The 20,094-nt window shown below is 32.9% G+C and overlaps 1 protein-coding gene across 2 annotated transcripts; it reads right to left on the bottom strand.

The window, feature by feature from the left end:
• Positions 1-1,435: 1,435 nt before the first annotated feature.
• Positions 1,436-19,531, bottom strand: LOC110109901 (transcription initiation factor TFIID subunit 7-like). 2 transcript variants are annotated; one of them, XM_020841114.2, is made up of 5 exons: positions 19,268-19,531; positions 15,381-15,503; positions 2,304-2,437; positions 2,099-2,218; positions 1,436-2,015 (listed from the first exon to the last, which is right to left on the bottom strand). In XM_020841114.2, exons 2-5 carry the CDS (start codon positions 15,493-15,495, stop codon positions 1,938-1,940), a joined length of 447 nt encoding a protein of 148 aa, XP_020696773.1. In that variant the 5' UTR covers positions 15,496-15,503; positions 19,268-19,531; the 3' UTR covers positions 1,436-1,937. The 2 variants fall into 2 exon arrangements, with proteins under 2 accessions (XP_020696773.1, XP_028557048.1); XM_028701215.1 differs by lacking the exon at positions 19,268-19,531 and adding an exon at positions 19,124-19,256.
• Positions 19,532-20,094: the final 563 nt, after the last annotated feature.

Below are 20,094 nucleotides of genomic sequence, written 5' to 3'. Positions count from 1 at the left end.
TAAGGATGGCCTCTAATTTTAACCATTATAGATTATGATTAAATTATCATAAATTTAATATGCTTATTGTCCAAATAGAATCAATTTTTTAAATAACATAAGACCATTTAGTTCTCTTCTAATTCTTTTCCAGACGATATCCTATTAATTATAAACTATAGTTTCAAGTTTGTGAAGATCTATAAATTTGGGTTCTCATGATGGAGGGATCTGATTATTCATAAGTGATTCTCTTGAAAAAAATTTCTTGCAGTTAGTTTAGTGGAAGTGCTTGAACTTCTAATTTATGTGCTAAAATGAATTATATATGTTTCATTTAGAATAGTTTTAAATCACTATTTTTTCTGTTTTTAAGAAATTTTTGTAGTAAAAAAATAGCTTTATAAAGCATATTACAAGCTATAGCCAGAAAAGTTGAGAATGGACAAGAGCAATGTAATGCTTGCATAGTGCAGAACCTTCAGGTCCTTAGAATCTAGCTCTAACCTCTTGCGTTGGAGTAATTATTGTGTCTGGACACCGAACGCGTCCAGAGACCAATAACAGAGCGTCATGTCACCTGGGTGCTCAGTATCGAGCACTCGATATTGCTCGGTATTCGTCCGGATTTCCAATTTTTTATCCGGACATAATAACTTTTTCCTCGTGTTGGCACATCCAGCCCTCCCTTGGTTGAAACTTGCAAGGAGGCTCTTAACCTTAGTTAATCCTTTTGGATCCACCTAACCCTACTCTAAAAGAGGCACTCTCAAGAACAAAGATTTCAATTAAGTCTTTGAAAGTGGTATCTAACTCCTAATCAAGGTTGCTTAGGAAGCTTGATCCCTTGCATAACAACAAGCTCACCTCTCCTAATACAATTTTGATTGGTATTATGAAGTAACAGAATGGGTTTTGAAACATATTCATTCGGTAGAAATAACAAAGCGGCATATACAGCCCGAAATAAATCTTTCATTAAATTGTGGTGTAAATATAGAATTACTTAAATCCGATGAAAATAATTTAGAAATGAAAACAATTCATCCTTTGCTCGGTGCAACCTCTAGGGGGGGTGACCTACACGCATAACATCCCTATCAACGGTCAGAAAAGGCTTGCTTCCCATCTCTAATGTTTCTTTTGGGACGACTTTCTTATTATTTCTTAAAGTAACTTTTTACTACAAAAATTAAAAATTTTATACTAAAAAACTGCTTTAAGAAGCAGTAAGAAAGCCGTCCCAAACCAAGCTTAATTCTCATGTTCCATTGAATCGTCAGAATCACTCCTTTCTACTTCTCCTTCTACGAAAGTTTCAGTAGGAACAACATCTGGTTTTGATGCAGGAACCTGAGCTGTTTTCCTCCGCTCAACATTTGCATCATCTGCTTGCGATCTTGCACCGAGGAGTTGAGCAAATGCAGAATAATGATAAAAGGTACTGTACAGTCAGTAAAAATAATCAAGAAAAAAATAGGGAATCGTTGCTCAATTGATAGAATAGATAATGAGTGGATTTCTGGACCCCACACTTTTTCTCTATGTTCTGTACAAAAATGTGTAGCATCAGACTACTTAGTGCATTAAAAGTTCTAGGCTTAATAGGGAAAATTATTACGTCCGGTGTCCGGATTCTTCCGGACACCAATCCAAACGCGCCACGTCACCTAAATACACCGGGCCCCAGTCACGTCAGCCAAATATATTGGGCACCGGTGTATTTGGGTGATGTAGCGCGTCTGGATTGGATGTCCGGATGTCCGGTGACCGGACGTAATAATTCGCCCTAATTTAGATTGCAACAACAATTTTGAAAATAAAATGAAAAGCCGCATATAGGTTTCGTTTGGGACGACTTTTTTCTGCTTCATAAAATAATTTTTTAGTATACAAATTATAATTTTTGTACTAAAAAGTTGCTTTATAAAGCAGTAAGAAAGCTGTCCCAAACAAAATCATAAAAGGATATTGTCGACTGTCCCACCAGACATAATGTTCAGAAGATCTTTCTCAACCGGCTGTACCAGCTCTGGCTGCACAAAGAAAGGGAGATATGTAACATATCTACGATGAAAATTATACTTGAGAATACAAGACTTTGGATCTGCTTGAATACATTGAGATCAGGTTCTCTACGGAACCGTCTTTTACGAGCATCCCTCATTGGAGGGGTAAGACCATGCCTGTATTCTATTCCTTCAGGAGAAGGTTCACCTTCTTCCCTCACCATGATTATCTTCAAAATGAGCAAATGATTCAGAAATTGGACTTGATCACTTGAACGAGGCAAAAGAAGTGGAACTGTGGAAGTAACTATCTACCTGACCAATATCAGCAGTTTTGATTAGTACGGTATCATCATATGTTTTATAAGACTCCACAACGCCTGGAAGATCCAAGAGAGAGGCAGGAAAAGTCTCATTGCCAATGGAAAAAGCACCAGTTCTTCCATCATCTACAGAAAAAAAACTTCCTATTACTCACCTACGTTTACATTGAAGCAAAGAAAGGACATTCATCTAATGTTGAATATTAAATATGAAAAGATTTTGATGCAGGATGATTCAAGATTAGAATTCTTGATGCAACTACTAGAATGTGTGGTCTCAATTCATGCAAAATAACCTAAGGATTCACAATTCACATGCACCAATTAATTCAACAACTTACATTTATTACATATAAACAATCAATACAAGAATTAGAAATCATAAGTTAACAAAATAAACAAAAATAATCAAAGAAATTCAGTAAGAATATAACATCAAGTAAAATCAACAAGCAAATTGTAATTTTCATTTAGTAAAATTTGAACCAAATTAAGAGCATTAATCAATTCAATATCAATTATCGAAAAGAAGTGGCTCAAAAACTTGGATTGTCTATTCATCCCATTAGTATTTATACACAAATAATATCTATAACAATTAGGAAATTATAAAATATTTAAGGAGAAAAATAATAACATTGAATGGTTGCCAGCTCCACATAATAAAATTTATATACATACATTCCATTTTAGCATCAAATACCCTCCAAATCACCAATCCATGGGAGCAAGCCTTCATTTCTTGTTTCTTCCACATATAGGAATACAATGATATAATGAATGGGCAACTGATCCCTTCATTATTCTCAAGTCGATTCCATTGATTTCTTTCTTGTTTCCGCCAAGTCGCAATCCATAGGATTTTGTATTCTAAACACACTCCCTAAAAATAAATAGCAGAGACCTATCGCTTCAACAATAACAATAACAAGCCTTTATCCCATTATGTGAGGTCAGCTACATGAATCTTTTTTCTCCATTATGTACTGTTAATAGTCAAATTATCATCTAAATCTAGTAAAGAAAGATCATTTCTAATATTTTCTGAGCAAGTCTTTTTTGATCTACCTCTACTTTTATTAACATAAGTCAAATCTAATACATCTACTTTCTTCATCGGAAGACTGTCATTTTATGTGACCAAATCATCAAGGCAACTCTCTCTACTTCTACCAGTGCTACTCCAACATTTTCACGTATATGCTCATTTCGTATCTTGTCTCTAAGAGTAAAGCCACTCATCCACCTGAGCATCCTCATCTCTGCAACACTTAACTTAATAAGTTTGAGATCACACAACAAGCCAAATGCATTCCTCCACTTCAACCATACAACTTGAATTCAACTAATCATATCCTCATCTATTTCATCACCATCACTCTAAACAATAGACCCAAGCCATCTAAAACGTGTACTCTTATTAATGACTTGATCATCCAAAGTCACAATCCTCCCACTAGATCTATTATTACTAAAATTACACTCAATATATTCAATTTTAGATCTACAAAAACGAAAGCCTTTAGACTCTAAGATTGACCTCCATAATCTAAGTTTGCCATCAACTCTCTCTCTCTAGTCTTATCAACAAGAAGAATATCATCAGCAAAAAGCATACACCAGAATACAACCTCTTGCAAATGTCTAGTGAGAACATCCATGACTAAAGCAAAAAAGATATGGTCTTAAGGCTGATCCTTGATGTAATCCAACATAAATAGAAAAATACTTGGTCAAACTACCTTGTATTTGAACACAAGTAACAACACCTGCAATATATCTCTAATGACTTGAATATAAATATTATAAACTCTTTTCTTTTTTAGAACTCTCCATAACACTTCTTTTGAAACTTTATCATATGCTTTCTCTAAATCAATAAATATCATATGAAGATCCTCCTTATTCTCTCTATACTTATCCATCAAACCTCTCAATAAGTATATAGCTTCCATAGTAGACCTACCCGGCATGAATTCAAATTGATTTTGAGAAATATTAGTATCACCTCATAACCTATGCTCCATAACTTTCTCCCAAAGTTTTAAAAGTATGACACATCAACTTAATTCCTCTATAATTCACATGTATCATCTGTATTCTTAAAAATATGAATCAACACACTCATTCTCCACTCATTTGACATCATTTTAGTCTTCAAAATAATATTAAAAAGTTTAGTAAGCTAAGAATCTTTTTCATCTCCTAAGCATTTCCGCACCTCTATTAGAATATCATCAGGTTCAACAGCTTTTCCACACTTCATTTTCTTTAAAGCCTCTCTAACTTCGATTTTACTAATACGTCAATAAAAACAAAAATCTTTAATTTCATTTAGGATACTAAGGTCATTAAAGCCAATCATATTCTGACAATCTTCATTGAAAATTTTTGCAAAATATCTCATCCACTTTTGTTGAATATCTTCTTCAAATAAAAGTACTTTTTTATTTTCATCCATAATGCATTGCATTTGCACTAAATCCTTACTACTCCTATCTCTTAGTTTGGCTAACTTATACAAATATTTTTCACATCCTTAGTATCTAGTTTATTATATAAATCATTAAATGCTAAAAACTTTATATGGCATATTAATTTTTTAGACTCCTTAAGGGCCTCTTTATATTTTTTCTAATTATCAGAGTTTTTACTTCTAAACCAAATTTTACAACATTTTTTTTAAATTTTTTATTTTTTTCTCGCAACTTTTGATTCCACCGCCACCTATTTTTACTATTAGAAGATTTTTCATTTGATACTCCAAACACATCTTTTACAACATTCTTAATATCACTAGTAACCTTTTTCACATAATATTAGCTTCCTCATGCATATAACAAAATCTTAAGATTTACAATCTTACTCACAAAAATATTTTTTAAAAGCCCCCATCTAGTCCTAAAACAACATTCTACCTTATTTTTTATATTATATCCCATCATTTTAACGTCCAAAACTAATAAGGATTGTTGGGTATACACTCGGAATAGCTTTACAATTTTTACAATCTAAATGATATATTTTTTTCTTATAAGAAAGTAATCAATCTGAGTTTTATTATATCAATTCTTATAGGTGATTAGATGTTCATCTCTTTTATTAAATAAGGTATTAGCAATTGCAAAATCATAAGCTATCAAAAAATCTAATATAATCTTATCATGTTCATTAGTCACTCCAAGCCCATAACCACCATGAATGCTTTTAGGGGCTGTTTGGTCTGCCGTATTATCAAGGTAAAGTAAAACAAATCCAGGTATTTATTAAATTTAGTTGTTTGGGTAATTTTAAGCGGAACAAAAAGAATCCCTCCGAAGCCTTAGTCGTGTATTACAGGGGGTGTTCGGGCGAATTAGAAACCCGCTCAATATGAGCGGGTTTTAAAATCTCTCGCTGAAGAAATACTTGGCATCGTCGTTGCAAGGATCGGCATTGCTGTTCGGCTTCATTGGTTCGCAGGAGGTGTAAGATTGCGCGAGTGGCTTCTTCGGCTCCTTCGTTCTACTTCGACTTCGCTCCTCCAACGACGTTCCCTTCGCCTATCCGATCTGAAGTTTTGGCATTTTCATCGGAAGAAAGGACAGGAGCTCGCAAGTTCTGAAGGTAACGTTCTCCCTTTCGCGCGCTTCTTCGGCCAAATCCCGTCAATCCTTCGCACGACAGGAATTAGGTCAAAAACCCTTATTTTTCCTCGGATAGATATAGCTCTGTCACCATCTTCTTGATGTGCACCTCAAACAATCTCTTCAGCTCCTTCACAACAAATTTGCTATTTGTACAAAAATTATCTTTTTTCTCATTTCTACTTCTCCATTTCTCTCTGGTAAAGTTTTTTAGAACTTTCTCATGTACTAATATACATTTTCATAAGAGTTTCGTAATCTGCATCCATCCTTGAATGAGGAAAGTCTGAAAGCAGCTTATGGCTGGCCCAGAAACTAAGAAGTGGAAACAGAACAATTTATAAAGAGTAGTTTGTGATACAAGGACCCTACTCAATGAGTTATCAGAATACAGATTCTTCATGCTCATTCATTTTAATCATCAAAAAAAACTTACAGCCGTAGCAAAAGAGCAAATTGGATTGTAACTGCAAAGCATTTCCAACACTATTAGACTTGACCACTAAACTAATAATAACGTAATGAAATCAAAGAGCTAACCCTGTTCTCCTGAAAGGAAATGTCAATCTTGGATATGTCCTCCTGAGTTTCAAGTGTAGCCCTCAGTGAGGGGATGACATCCTCTTCCATCATCTCTGGCAGAGGCTTTACTGGAAGTTTCTTTGGCTTCGCAGCAGCCTCTTTCTTTACTGTTGCTGCCACTGGATTTTTTGCTGCTGCTACTGCTTTGTCTGCTTCCTTCTTATCACCAACTAGAAGAAACACGATTCCGAAATAAACAAAGTATGGGAAATAAGTAAAGCCAATGAGAAGAGTACAAACCGGTGGCAGTTGATGTTTCCTGCAAGGTTGAATATAGGATGATTCTGTGTGCAATTTTTGCTGTTTCAAATCTATAATAACCGATTGGTTGAGATTGTGAGCTGAATTTTACAATCCGAGGATGAATGGGCTATAAGAAGCCATTGTAGAAGCCACTGTAGAAGAGGAGAGCAAGCAGCTGTAGATGATTCGCGAGAATGGCTAGATAAATGATGCAGGACTAACTTAGATGCTATGGTTATGGTTTCATTTGAGCATTGCACAACTATTGAATTAGAATAATTTCAGAACAAAATTATAAGCAATCTTCAAACGACGATTAAGACAAATGAAGCGATCAATTGCGTAGGCGAAATCACATGCTCCGAATTTGAACTATCAAGATAATTGAGAAAATAAAAACAATACCGAATAGTAGTTTTCAAATTAAATCCCTAATCTAACAACGAGACGTAGGATGCATAGAAGATTACACTCAATTCCTACAAATGACTAAGCTTGGCAAGAGCAATTTGAAGAAGCTTTTCGTGATGACAACCACCCAATGAGAATTTAGATTTAGAAGAAATAAAATGCAAGTGAGAAAGGGAAAACCTTTGCTTAAGGAAACATAGAGATCCGTCACTCGTTGTCTTCAATGTCTCCGTCTATGACTTCCTTCGATGCAAGTAAGATACGTCTCTTGAATAGTCACGAGGTGAACTAGATTTTTCTTGTAATGGGTTGGAGATCTCCTTCCAAGAATTGGTCTCAAAATCTGAAATTTTGGGCAGACTTTACTTCCAAAAATCTGAGGGAATTCTCAGATTTTGGATGTGAAGGAAAGGGCTGGAGGAAAGGACTTCAAGGCAGCCCAAGAGTTAGCCTCATGAGAGCAGGTGGAGATGGGGGATGAGAGGTGACGGGTCTGAGAGGGAGACGGGAGTTGGGCGGCAAACAGAGAAGGGATTAGGGAAGAATTTATTTCTTTCTTAAAGTGTTGATCCTCTTAGGAAACCAAATAACCCAAGCAGCAGGAATAAGGAATTCGGTCAAGAGAGATTTAAGGCTGATTTCAAATTATTTCCTGATTAGATTAGGAAATAATTCAAAATTTTAATGGGATAGGAAAGGGGGCAGCGGCATGCAGGGGTGAAGGGATTAATTAGGGGAATTAATTAGAGCTTCCTAATTTAAGCTCTAGGCTTAGGAAAGTTTAAAATTAAATCCAATTGAATGAAAATAATCAAAGGGATCTCATTCAAAAACTTTCCTAAAATAGAGTTAGTATATTAGGAAATATTTTGAATTTCAAATATTTTGAATTCAAATTCAAATATATTCCATAACATAACAAATCCACAATAGGAAACAAATCAAAGAGGGGAAAGAGGAGAGGTGATCGGCGGCAAGGGCTCAAGGCCGGCGGTCAAGGAGGAATTTCGGGCAATGCGAGGTCGTGGGAATTTCGGGCAATGCGAGGGTGAGATGGCCGGCGGCTTGGGGTGGAGGTGGGGATGTTGGGCCGTGAGGTTCAAGGGGGAAAGTGGGTGGGTGAGGTGGAGGAAACCGGTGAGTAATGGTTGGGAAAAAGAGATAGGAGAAAAACAAAGAGGATTAAAAAAGAGTCACGAACTCGACTTATCTAAGTTGGTGGGTATTGCGCCATCTCCTTCCTCTCCAAGGAAGCTCTCTCCACTAGAACACAAGTTCTCACAATGCTCCAAGCAAGAAAACAAAATTCTCAAAAATCATTCATTCATCCATTAGCTCAAAACAAAGGAAATGAGGCTATAAATAGCCGGGTACAAAGACTCAAGAAAATAAAAGACCAACTTGCCCTTTGGGCTTACATGCGACCACTCCCATGAAAGAGGTACAAAGGGAAATAATAACGACACCTAAGCAAATAAGAAAATGCATATATAAAATAAAATACAATCATGACTCAGAAATACAAGGACTCGATCGTGGCCGTAGATCGGCGGCCACGTCACTGATAAACCTTCCACGCTGATCTGATGTCCCCATCAATAAAAGAGATGAAATTGCTCAATTAATGTGGACTTGCATGCAAAATGATGGATATTATATTTGTTAATTTTTGTTTTATGAATTTACATGTAACTTACTAATTTCTACTTTGTTGTTTTTATTGAATAATTGATATATTTTGTATTGCTCTACTACTCTCCTAGATTATGAGGAGAAGCTTATGTTTTTATATTCACAAAAGTCTGAGATCTCTTCTACTTTGTATTGCTCTACTACTCTCCTGGAAAGTAGAACATTTGCTTATTAAGTTCATCATTATTCGACTTGTGCTGCTTATATTCCCTACAAATATAATCAATGTAATGCCAAGGAAATTGCTTGTCAAGTTGTCATCTGTCATCTATGAATGTTTACTTCTTCAATTATTTTTGTATTTTTCATTGCATTTGTTTTTTTTTTTTTTTTTTTTTGCCTGCTTTGTTATTGGTTTTCCTGTAGTTTGTCAAAGTTAAATTATCTTAATCTTTTATTTTAATTTTCTATACTCAAGATATTTTACTAGTATAGATCATATCTTGATCCTAATTTAAGATCATCGTATCTGTTCTGAATAGCTTATGCGATCTAACAATAAGAGGGCATTTAAATTTATTTTTTATCCATCTTTACTTTAAGCAGCAAGTTTTAAAAATTCATAGAACTTCTTTAATGCACAACACATTTGAGGTCACCCACTTATAAAAATCTGTATGGACCTGAATTATATGTTAGGTGAAAAGCAATAGGCCATGGCAAATGTACGACCCCATATTATAAGTTTAATTTTTATCCATCTTTACTTTAAGCAGCAAGTTTTAAAAATTATACAGTGTCCGGTTTGTTCCTGCTTAGTTTTATTTTGCTTTTCTGAAGCAGGATTAACATATTTTAAGTGTTGCTGCGGCAGAACAACAAATTCTGGTATCTTCCAAAGTTCACTTGTAATAATTGCTAACTATCTATTTCATCAGAATGATATGCGGCTAACTTGGATAATTGATTTAGTTTGGTCATACAAACTCAAAATACGTAAGATAATTTTACGTGGTTTTGAATATTGTAGTTTTGAAAATGTATTGAATCTATAACAAATATAACTCAGTTTATATTTTGTATCCTCCCTGCCTGTCAATAAGGATGTCTGTATAATTGGGTTGTACTCAAAGTTGGTAGTAGAAACATTGATTAGTCCTGGACGGAAGAAGTTAGGACGACAAAACTAAACAAACAAGCTTGATCCTCTTCCATGTGCTTGATGACCTGTATCGATTTACAGCAAAATTGTGTAGAAAATGTATGAATACTAAAATTTTCTTATGATTTATGTAAGGGAGAATGAATTCGTCACAAACAGAGATGAAAGGTAATTTAAAGGTGAAGAGGAAATAAATTTTATGGAGCTTAAAACCTGAGTGTATAGCTGGACTGCTTCAAATAATGATGGAATACATTTAAGTAGTTGAAGATTGGCATTTCTATTAAACTCGTTCGTGTTAATTTGTTGTCATTATAACTACTAATAATGGTATGTTTTTATTTTTGGTTTTTTAATTATACATTTTCATTAATGGTGTTTACATGTTATGATTGAGAATTATGTTTTTTATTGATTGATAATTGAAAACAATTGATTTTATCGCGAATTTAATCAATGAAATCGGTTTGACAATTTAGTTTTTCAACAATTTTTTTAAAAAAAATTACTTGAAAAATAAAAATTTAAACTTTTTTACAAATTGAAAATTAAAAATTTTCTCTATCACATGTATATTTTCGTTTATTGCATCACACTGTTAAATTAATACATAGCAGAATTTTATATCTTTTAAAAAAATATAATATTTACGTGCAATAAATAAATACATTGATTTTATTTTATAAAATCAAATAATAATAATTATTATAAAGACACTGCTTTTATAAATAAACTTGTTTTAATACCAAAATAAATTATTTAAAAAAGTAATTTTACTTTACTCTGGATATACCTAACCAAACAAAAGAAACAAATCTCCTGCATTTCTTTTGCAGACAACCAAACATGCTCAAAGTATTCGCGATGCATTACATTTAATTTACATTATATTTACTTTACAATACATTTCTTTTTCATGCAACCAAACAGCCACTTAAAATCATCTACTTCTCTACTAATATGATCATTTAATTCTCCGCCAATAAATTTTTTTTTCTTCAAGAGAAATCTTTTGAATTAATTTTTTTAAGTCATTCTAAAATTTTAATTTTAAACACATATACAAACCTAATTAAAGAGTATAAGCACTTATAATATTAATAATCATAGCATCAACAATAATATTTACGGCTATAATTTTATCTTCAATTCTATTATTTTTTACAACATTATCCTTCAAACTCTTATCTATAATTACACCTACACTATTTCTAGTTCTACTCTTATAATAATACTATAATTTAAATCCTAAACTATTAATCTCCTTAATATTCTCTTCAACCCATTTAGTTACATGAATGCATGGAATATTTATCTTCCTATGAATCATAATATCTATTAATTTCATTAATTTGTCTGTAAGGAAACATATATTACAATATCATATCATAATTTTAGTTTCATGGACTAGCTTATTTGCCCACATCGGTCTATGATGTGAGAACCCTTGCCTATTCAATACTACACCCGGGCGCCGGTGCAGCGGCCCTTGCACATTTCTCACTATATTCAGGCTATACAACACGTTGCTTCTAGGGAATGCTCTAGCATTAACATAATGTATTAAAAGACTCATGTCATAATTATTCAACAAGTTTTAAACTGTTTGTTGGCTGCCTAACGCAACCCTCCACTTTTCTCACTTAGAACTTGGGACCTCATAACGACCGTGTTTTGTTACAACTATAAACTTTGCATAATACTTGAACACTTAATATTTATCTCTTTACAATCCTTAATTAATCATATAGTTGATCCTATAATAAAAAGTATTGTTCTAAGTCTATTTCATATCAACTCATGATGACTTAATAACAACACTTCATCAAAATAATTGAACATGTCCCACTAATTTTAATTTGGCACATTTGACACTGGGAATCATATAGATTGTATTTTTCAATAATAATAATAATAATCTTAGAAATCATTGACCCAACTGAAAAGTTTCAAAACCATGTCTCTTATCGAATTTAGGGATGTAATTTTGAATCTAATGATAGGATGTTGTTAACTAGAACAATAACTTAAATAATTTTGTTTAAATTATATTATTAATTAAATATTTTTATTGACCCGATGAATGTATCCTCATTTATTTCAAATAATAATGCAACTATGACCTATGGTATCAATTTGATGTAGGACAGTTAAGATTAGGGTTTCTTAATAAAACTAATAAGATGAATAATACTTATCCATGCGAAGGAACTTAAAGGAGGATTCATATTTTACACATCATCAATTAATTCAATAATTTATTTAAATTTAAATAGTTCATACTAGAATTAGAACTCAAATGATAACTAAATAATATGAGAATGTCAAAACACATATTAAGATCAAATAAAATAACGAACAAAATGAATTTTTGATGTGCTAAATTTGAATAAAATTAGGAGCACTAATCAAACCAATATCAAATTATGTAAATAAAATAAAAACAACAACAACAATAACATCAAGTATTTATCTCCATGTGGGGTCAGCTACATGAATCATTTTACTCCATTGTGTCCAATTAAAAGATAAAATAAAACAACAACAACAAAACTAGACCTCACATTGGTACAAACTACAAAGAGATAAATTCCCCCATAATTAGTTAATCACACTCATACCACTTATGGGAATCAAATATCCAACTTCCACTCACAAAATTGAAAACTAGAAAAAAAAATTAAGAAACCATAGTTATTCCATTACATACCTCGAACTCAAAAAGCTTACAATGGTTACATGCCTCAAAATATTTATTTTTAGACTTCACATATCCTAGAATTGTAGATAAAGTTGCCACAATACCAGCTTAATTTAAATTTAATCCTAAAAGATATCAATTCAACTTCTAATTTTAAATTCAAAAAAATCTTGAATAGCCATGTGATCAACGAACAAGCACTAAAGCAACCAAAACAAAAATAAAAGCATGCATAACTTGCACACCTCATTTAAAAAAAAATTGCTAAATAAATATTGCATGCTCAAGAAAAATTGTTGCTCCATTACAAAATCAGTAGGAAAGAAGATACAAAACTAAAACAACCCACTATAAGAACAACAACGACAACAACAAAAAGCCTTTATCTCACTACGTGGAGTCAGCTACATGAATTATTTTTCTCTATGTGTCCTATTAAGAGTCAAATTATCAATTATATCTAATTTCTAATCAAGTTTTTTTAGGTCTATCTCCACATTTCTTAGCATATGCCGAATCTAATACATCTACTCTACTAACAGTGTCATCGGAAGGCCAATGTTTTATGTGACAAAACTATCTAAGGTACTCTCTAATCTTAGTTACCACTAGAGATACTTTGACCCTTTCACGTATGCACTTCTTTCACATTCTATATCTAAGTATAAAGCCACGCATCCACCTAACTATCTGAGCATCCTCATCACTGCAACACTTAATTTTATGCTTCTCTTTTAATTTCTAGCATTCTGCACCATCATCTTATAAAATTTTCTCTTAAATTGAGGGGCAGTTTTCTATCACATAATAGGCCCAATGCATTACACCAAGGTACATCCTCTTGCAAATGTATATTAAGAACATCCATGACTAACACAAAAAGATATAGTCTTAAAACTAATCCTTTGATTTAATCCAATTGAAATAGAAAAATACTTGATCAACCCACTTTGCATTTGAACACAAGTAATATCTCCTAAATGCATATCCTTAATAACTTTAATATAAGCATAATTAACTACTTTCTTTTCAAGAACTCTCCAAAACACTTCTCTAGGAACTTTATCATATACTTTCCACTAAATCAATAAATATCATATGTAATCCTCCTTAATCTCTCCATATTTCTCCATCAAACAAGTCATGAATTAGAAAAACGCCGTGGTTCAAACAAGTCATGAATTAGAAAAACACCTACCACGGCGTAGCTACAGAGCGGCATTAGATACACACATGATATTGGGATTATAAAGCAGGCTCTCTTAGTTGAATTGAATAAAGAAAACTTCACAAATATGTGTTAAATTCAGAGAATTGGAGCAGGAAAAGGCTTAATTTTATTATAGAAAACTATCCCAATTTATAGATCTATACAATATATCTTAATAAAGAAACAAATAAATACGGAATCATTCAAATTTGCCCTAATATAATCCTTTCTAAATCAGCCACCCAAATATAGAAGGAGATCGACCTGATCCAGGTGAGCCTCCCATGGATCTCCATTATGGCCATGGGATCAAGGGCCAAGGGATGACTGAAATTTAACAATGTGATGGTGAGCCTCCCACGGATCTCCATGCTGGTCGTGGGATCAAGGGCCAAGGGACGATTGGGATTTTAACAATATGAATAAAATATTCTTTAAATGGTAAGATATCCAACTTCCCACAAAATTTCTTGACCATTTCCTAAGCTATTTGTGCAGGAATACAATAATCTTTCTTCATTGCAAGAACTAGAAATGCATACTTTTATAATTCTTTTACTTTGGAGTTCTTCAAGTTATTTTCCCAGAAGTAAAAGTTTAAATGCAACAATAATTTTCAATAATGACTTTTCTTATCATAAACAAAAATAAACCAAACCAAATTCAACTATTAAAAGAAGGTAGAACCAGCTCCAGGTAGCATTGCCACAAAATAGGTCTTAGCAACATAACAGATAAAGGTTCACAGATAAAAAAATTTATGAGAAAGCATTTTAACAACAACAACAACAACAACAACATCAAGCCTTTATCCCACTACGTGGGGTCGGCTACATGAATCCTTTTTCTCCATTGTGTCCTATTAAAAGTCAAATTCTCGTTTAAATCTAATAAAGGAGTCCTCCTATCATTATATGCAGCATTTTAAAAGAAAAAAAAATAGGGGAGTTTGGAGAGAGGAGAGTGAAGGAGAGGGAGAGGAAAAGAGACGGTAACCATCATCACAAAGAAATGAGAAACGTAAACTGAATGCTCAGTCACTCTAACAACTCTTCACAGCTAAAGAGGTCCTATTGATTCTGGAGATTTACTATCCTCAACCAAAATATGCATCTCCTAATGGGTATCATAGAGAACTATAAATATGAATTCAAACGCTTGAAATAAAGATAAATCCTTCCTACGTTTTAAAAAATATCAATTTAACATTTTACTTTGTCTGGTATCTACTCAACTACAAATTGGGAGTGCATGAAACTAATTGGGAAAAAGTTCATCAATTGTTTCTCTAGCATGGTTCAATCTGACTAGCCTGCGAACTAAAACTCTGGATTTGTGAGCAGAAAGTGGAATTCTTAAACTGAGTTGGTTGAAGATCTACGTAAGTCCATAAATGTGAAAGGACAGGAGACTACATTCTTATCAACATCAAAAATTAATAATTTTTAACTATAAATAATGAAAACACATTCGATTCCGAAATATCTCAAATAACCAGATACCTGTGAAGGATAGATCCAAGCAACCATCTTCAGAAGTGGATGGATTTTCATTCAACAAGCGCTCTATGCGCTCAGCTATTGATGGTGGAACGCGAAGTAAGAATTGCTCCTCCATTTGACAAGCTTCAAAGACCAAAAAATGCAAAAACTATTCATACAACACCCTACAATAACGTAAAACTAGCTACTCCATCAAGATATACTTAGCAACAAAATATAACATAAAGTCCACTTAGCATCTATATATAAGAAAAAGAGTAAGTACAGCAAATAAATTTAAGAGAAAAGGACTGATAACGGGGATAGAACCATATAGCAATAAGCTCCTTTCCATGATAAAAAGTTTGCAGTTTGGCTGATTCAAATTACAAAAAAAATAACATAATACAAATAAAATATATGATATTTAACACAACATATAGCATTTCCAAGGAACTACCGGCCACAAAGCATTCATAAAATAGATGATTAACAAAATATTAAACAAAATTCTCAACTCCATAATACATCCAAAGAGGATTGAAATATTATCAACTTCACAAGCTTCTCAAGATGCATTGTGTAATAGCCCGTAACTCAACCCAAATAAATAATTTTTTTAGGATTCATTTTAAATTAAAATTGAAAACCGCCTTCGCCATAAGATAGATATTATAGTGTTTTAATTATAGTAATTTTTGGGAACTAGTACAAATCCTTAAGAAATTGACATTTGTCGGTAAAAGTAGGAATTTTGAGTCGTCAGATGTCCGTTTTGCAAACCAATTTCACCAATATTTTTCAAATAAAATGATTTATTTTATGGATATTTTTCTATATTTTTTAAAGTCCCAAAAGAATTTATATAAATTTATACTAAAAATTGAATTAAATAGTAGCTCCAGTAGAAGATAAGATTAGAGAGAGTCGCCTTAGATGGCTTGGTCACATAAAACGGCGGCCTTCTGATAACCCGGTTAGGAAAGTAGAGGTATTAGATTTGACTTATATTAAGAAAGGTAGAGGCAGACCTAAGAAGACTTGGTTAGAAAATATTAGAAACGATCTTTCTTTATAAGATTTAAACGAGAATTTGACTTTTAATAAGACACAACGGAAAAAAAAGATTCATGTAGCCGACCCCACGTAGTGGGATAAAGGCTTGATACTGTTGTTGTATACATGACATTGACAAAATTATAGCATTTGCATGTAAGGGAGGCAAGATGGAAGGCTAGTTGTTAACATAAAAGATGAAGACTGATACCAATTGGTCGACAGTTTGGCCTCATTAAGACTAATACCCAACTGCGCGGTAATTGGGGTAGACCAATACCAGTTGGTTGACAGTTATGCCTAATTTAGACTGATACTCAACTGGCAACAATTGGGGTTGACTGATACCACTTAATTGACAGCTAGGCCTGATTAAGATTAATATCCAACCGTGCAATAATTGCGATGAAAAAAGATGTTGCATTCATAATTGTATTTACAGGATAGGGCATTAAATTGATTGATAGATATAAATGAAATCATATTGATATACTATAGCATAGCATACTAACATTATTCATTGGATGATAGTACTTTTTATCGTATGTCTTATAATTTGATAGATTTCTTTTGATTTTATTGATTATATTGCTTTTATTATTAATTTGATAGATTTCTTTTAATTTTATTGATTATATTGCTTTTATTATTAATTTGATCACATGTCTTATAATTTGATAGATTTCTTTTGATTTTATTTATTATATTGTTTTTATTATTAATTTTGATATTTTTATTGTTCATTTTAGTTATGATTAATATTGATTAGAACTGAACATACATATTGATTCTTTTACCTTGCATTGAAAGCAGCAATAGAGTTTTGGCTTCCTACTTAGCTTTTTAGCTCATGAAGTGGATTTTAATGATTTCAGGTCAGGAAAATGAGCAATGATATTGAAAAAGATCTTCAGATTTTTAGATTTTATTATGTATTTTCTTTTATTCTTTTGTAGCTAGGAGCTCGTGATAGATTAGTAATTGCACTGATCTACTAGCTAGTGTAAATGACATTTTGGTAAATAAATAGAAAATTGTCTTAATGTACATGATTTTAGTTATCTTCATTGGCTATTATTTATATTGATGATATATAGGAGCTCTGGTATATTCTTAAAATGATAAATAGATATTTCTTTCAAAGTTGATTCTGAGGCGTAACATGTTGGCATATAAATAGACAAAGAAGCATGAGATGCATCTAAAAGGGTGTTAAATTATGCTTTTTACGATAAAGATGATTGAGTTGGCCAACAATATCATGCAGGATGCAAAATTTTGTGCATAAAACTCTCATAGAGAACATTTATACTTTGAATTGAATACAATAGTTGGCATATCTTTTTTTTAAGGATAGAAATATATCCTAAATGTTATTATTAGTAATATGGTGGGCACAAATCTATTTAAATTTTTTTGGCACAAGGAAAGATGTAGAGTTCAATCCATATCCACACATGGAGTAGGAGAAATTCTTCATGTCGTAACAATTAGGTCTCAAATCAAATACATATGCCCTAAAAAATAGAGATTATAGTACTTAAACCAAAGCCCTTAAGTACTTGGCATATATTTCATAAAATTCAAAATAAATAAATATGTTTTAAATATAGCCAAATGATCTGTGAAACTCTACAATAACTCTTTGTTCGTACGACAATAAATTTTTTATATAAATTTTGATAACGTTTTTTATTTTAATGTTCATTTGTTGATTGCATGTTTGAATCAGTATAAAGGACTCAAACTTATATAAAAGCAATATTTACATAAATAAGTTATTATACCCATATTTGTATATTTTCTAACCATATATATGTTCACATTACCACTCCTATTGTTTACGGACATTCCTGTATTCCCAAAAATTCGTGCCTTGGCCTCTATACGCTCCTTTTTTTTCTTTTAACTGGGAGAGTTTTAACAAATTAGGTTCTATGATAAATTTGCAGAAGACAAATTGGATTTTTAGATAAAACACTTTAGGATTTGAAAAAGTGATTTTTAGGATTTCTAATATTTGAATTTTATCATATACTTAAGCAGGTGATGGGGGAATGATAATGGCCCAATCAAGATCCAATGGTTCAATCATCCTAGGTTGACATGGTCTCGAATCTACTTAGCTAAAGGAGGTAGTCAAACCACCCTAACCAAAGGATCCTTGTCGCCAGCCATATGTTGCATCGTCCAAGAGTACCTTATAGACATGGGGTGAATGTTTGACTAAGGGGGCAGATTTGAGTAGACTTTAGCTAACAAAAGACTTTGTGACTTATTAATTATACCCTATGATTCATTACTGTTGAATCCAACTTCTTGCAAGAGAGGAAGAACACTTCCTCTTCTTTGAAGTTGAGAGAGGAGGAGGAGAGAGAGATGAATGGAAGAGGGAGGCAGCCTAACGTTAAGCTTTATTTCTTAACCATACGTTCATAATACAATCTATAGGCTTTTTATAGACACCTAATGCTATACAAAAGCCACATACAAGGCTTTACAAGCCTAAAAGCTAAATCTAGGAACAAAGTACAACAATTACTCTAGGGTTTAGAATCATTGGGGAACATACGGGCTCTAGCCATGACCGTAATTTAGTGCCACCATTTGGCAACAAAACTACCCTAAACCCTAAACGATAAAAGAAAATGAACTTTTTAAAATCAGAAAAACTGGCATTATGGCGAAGCAAATAAGAGAGGATTTACACTCAAATCTGGCTAGTCGCTGCACTATACTTCACCAGTGGTGAAAGTGACGGAAAATAAACTCCTCGAAGGCGCCGATGGAAGAGAGAGTAAGACAGAGCTAGGAAGAAGAGGAAAGAATTAAAGGGGCAGCTCCCTTCTCACCAATCCACAGGGATGAAGAGTAAAGCTTACAACGACGATTCCCTCTCACGTTGTCGCTTTCTTTCCAACATAAACTGCTGCGGCTGCGTAGGCGAAGACGAGGCTCCAATCCGTAGCCCCGCCACCATCAACATCGCCGCCGGTGATAGGACGTGATTGGGCTACAGGGCACGTTCGGTTCGCCAAGGTTCGAGTAAACCGACGGTCCCGTTCAACCAGCTTCTCGAAATCTCCTTGCGCAATCGGCGAGGCTATAGGTCTCCTTTTTTTTTTTTAAGCATATTTCTTATATATATATATATATATATATATAATTTTGAGTTTATATAACTCATAATATTTGAAATTGAATAAATATAATTTGTGTTTTATTTTATTAGAAAATATACTCGAAAATTTTCTTCAAACAAAAATACTCTCACTACTGACAACAGACCAATATTGACTTGAATAAATGTCAAATAAAGTTCGATTAGAATTGATACATTATTCTTAAAACTTATAAAATGGTTGAAATCAATTGAACACTTAATCAAACAAACCTACGTTCGACCCTTTCATCAAAAATCATTAAACATCGATCAATTAGATGGTCGAATATATATTTGGTAAGTGTTTGAATAGATTTAAATATAGTGCTTAAAAGACATTATTTTGAAAACTTATTAAATAATTGAAACTTATTTGAAAAGTCAATCAAATATGCATTCGACCCTTTCATCCAATATAGCTGATTCTTCACAGCGACATTGGAAACCATATTTATTGTGGCCCTATTTTATATCTAAGGAGACGTGAAAGAGAGCAGTAAATGCGTGTCTATATAT

This window comes from Dendrobium catenatum, unplaced genomic scaffold (assembly GCF_001605985.2).
Source record: "Dendrobium catenatum unplaced genomic scaffold, ASM160598v2 fragScaff_scaffold_1651, whole genome shotgun sequence".
NCBI lineage: Eukaryota > Viridiplantae > Streptophyta > Magnoliopsida > Asparagales > Orchidaceae > Dendrobium > Dendrobium catenatum.
Note: the sequence above shows the minus strand (reverse complement) of the source record. Positions and strands in the feature narration are given on the sequence as shown.

Bases quoted from the DNA above. Each gene is read 5' to 3' on its own strand.
- LOC110109901 (XM_020841114.2), bottom strand. From the start codon at position 15,495: ATGGAGGAGCAATTCTTACTTCGCGTTCCACCATCAATAGCTGAGCGC. The intron at 2,438-15,380 runs GTATCTGGTTAT...TTTTTTCTGTAG, and splicing joins CTTGGATCTATCCTTCACAG to ATGATGGAAGAACTGGTGCT. The intron at 2,219-2,303 runs GTAGATAGTTAC...CTCATTTTGAAG, and splicing joins AAACTGCTGATATTGGTCAG to ATAATCATGGTGAGGGAAGA.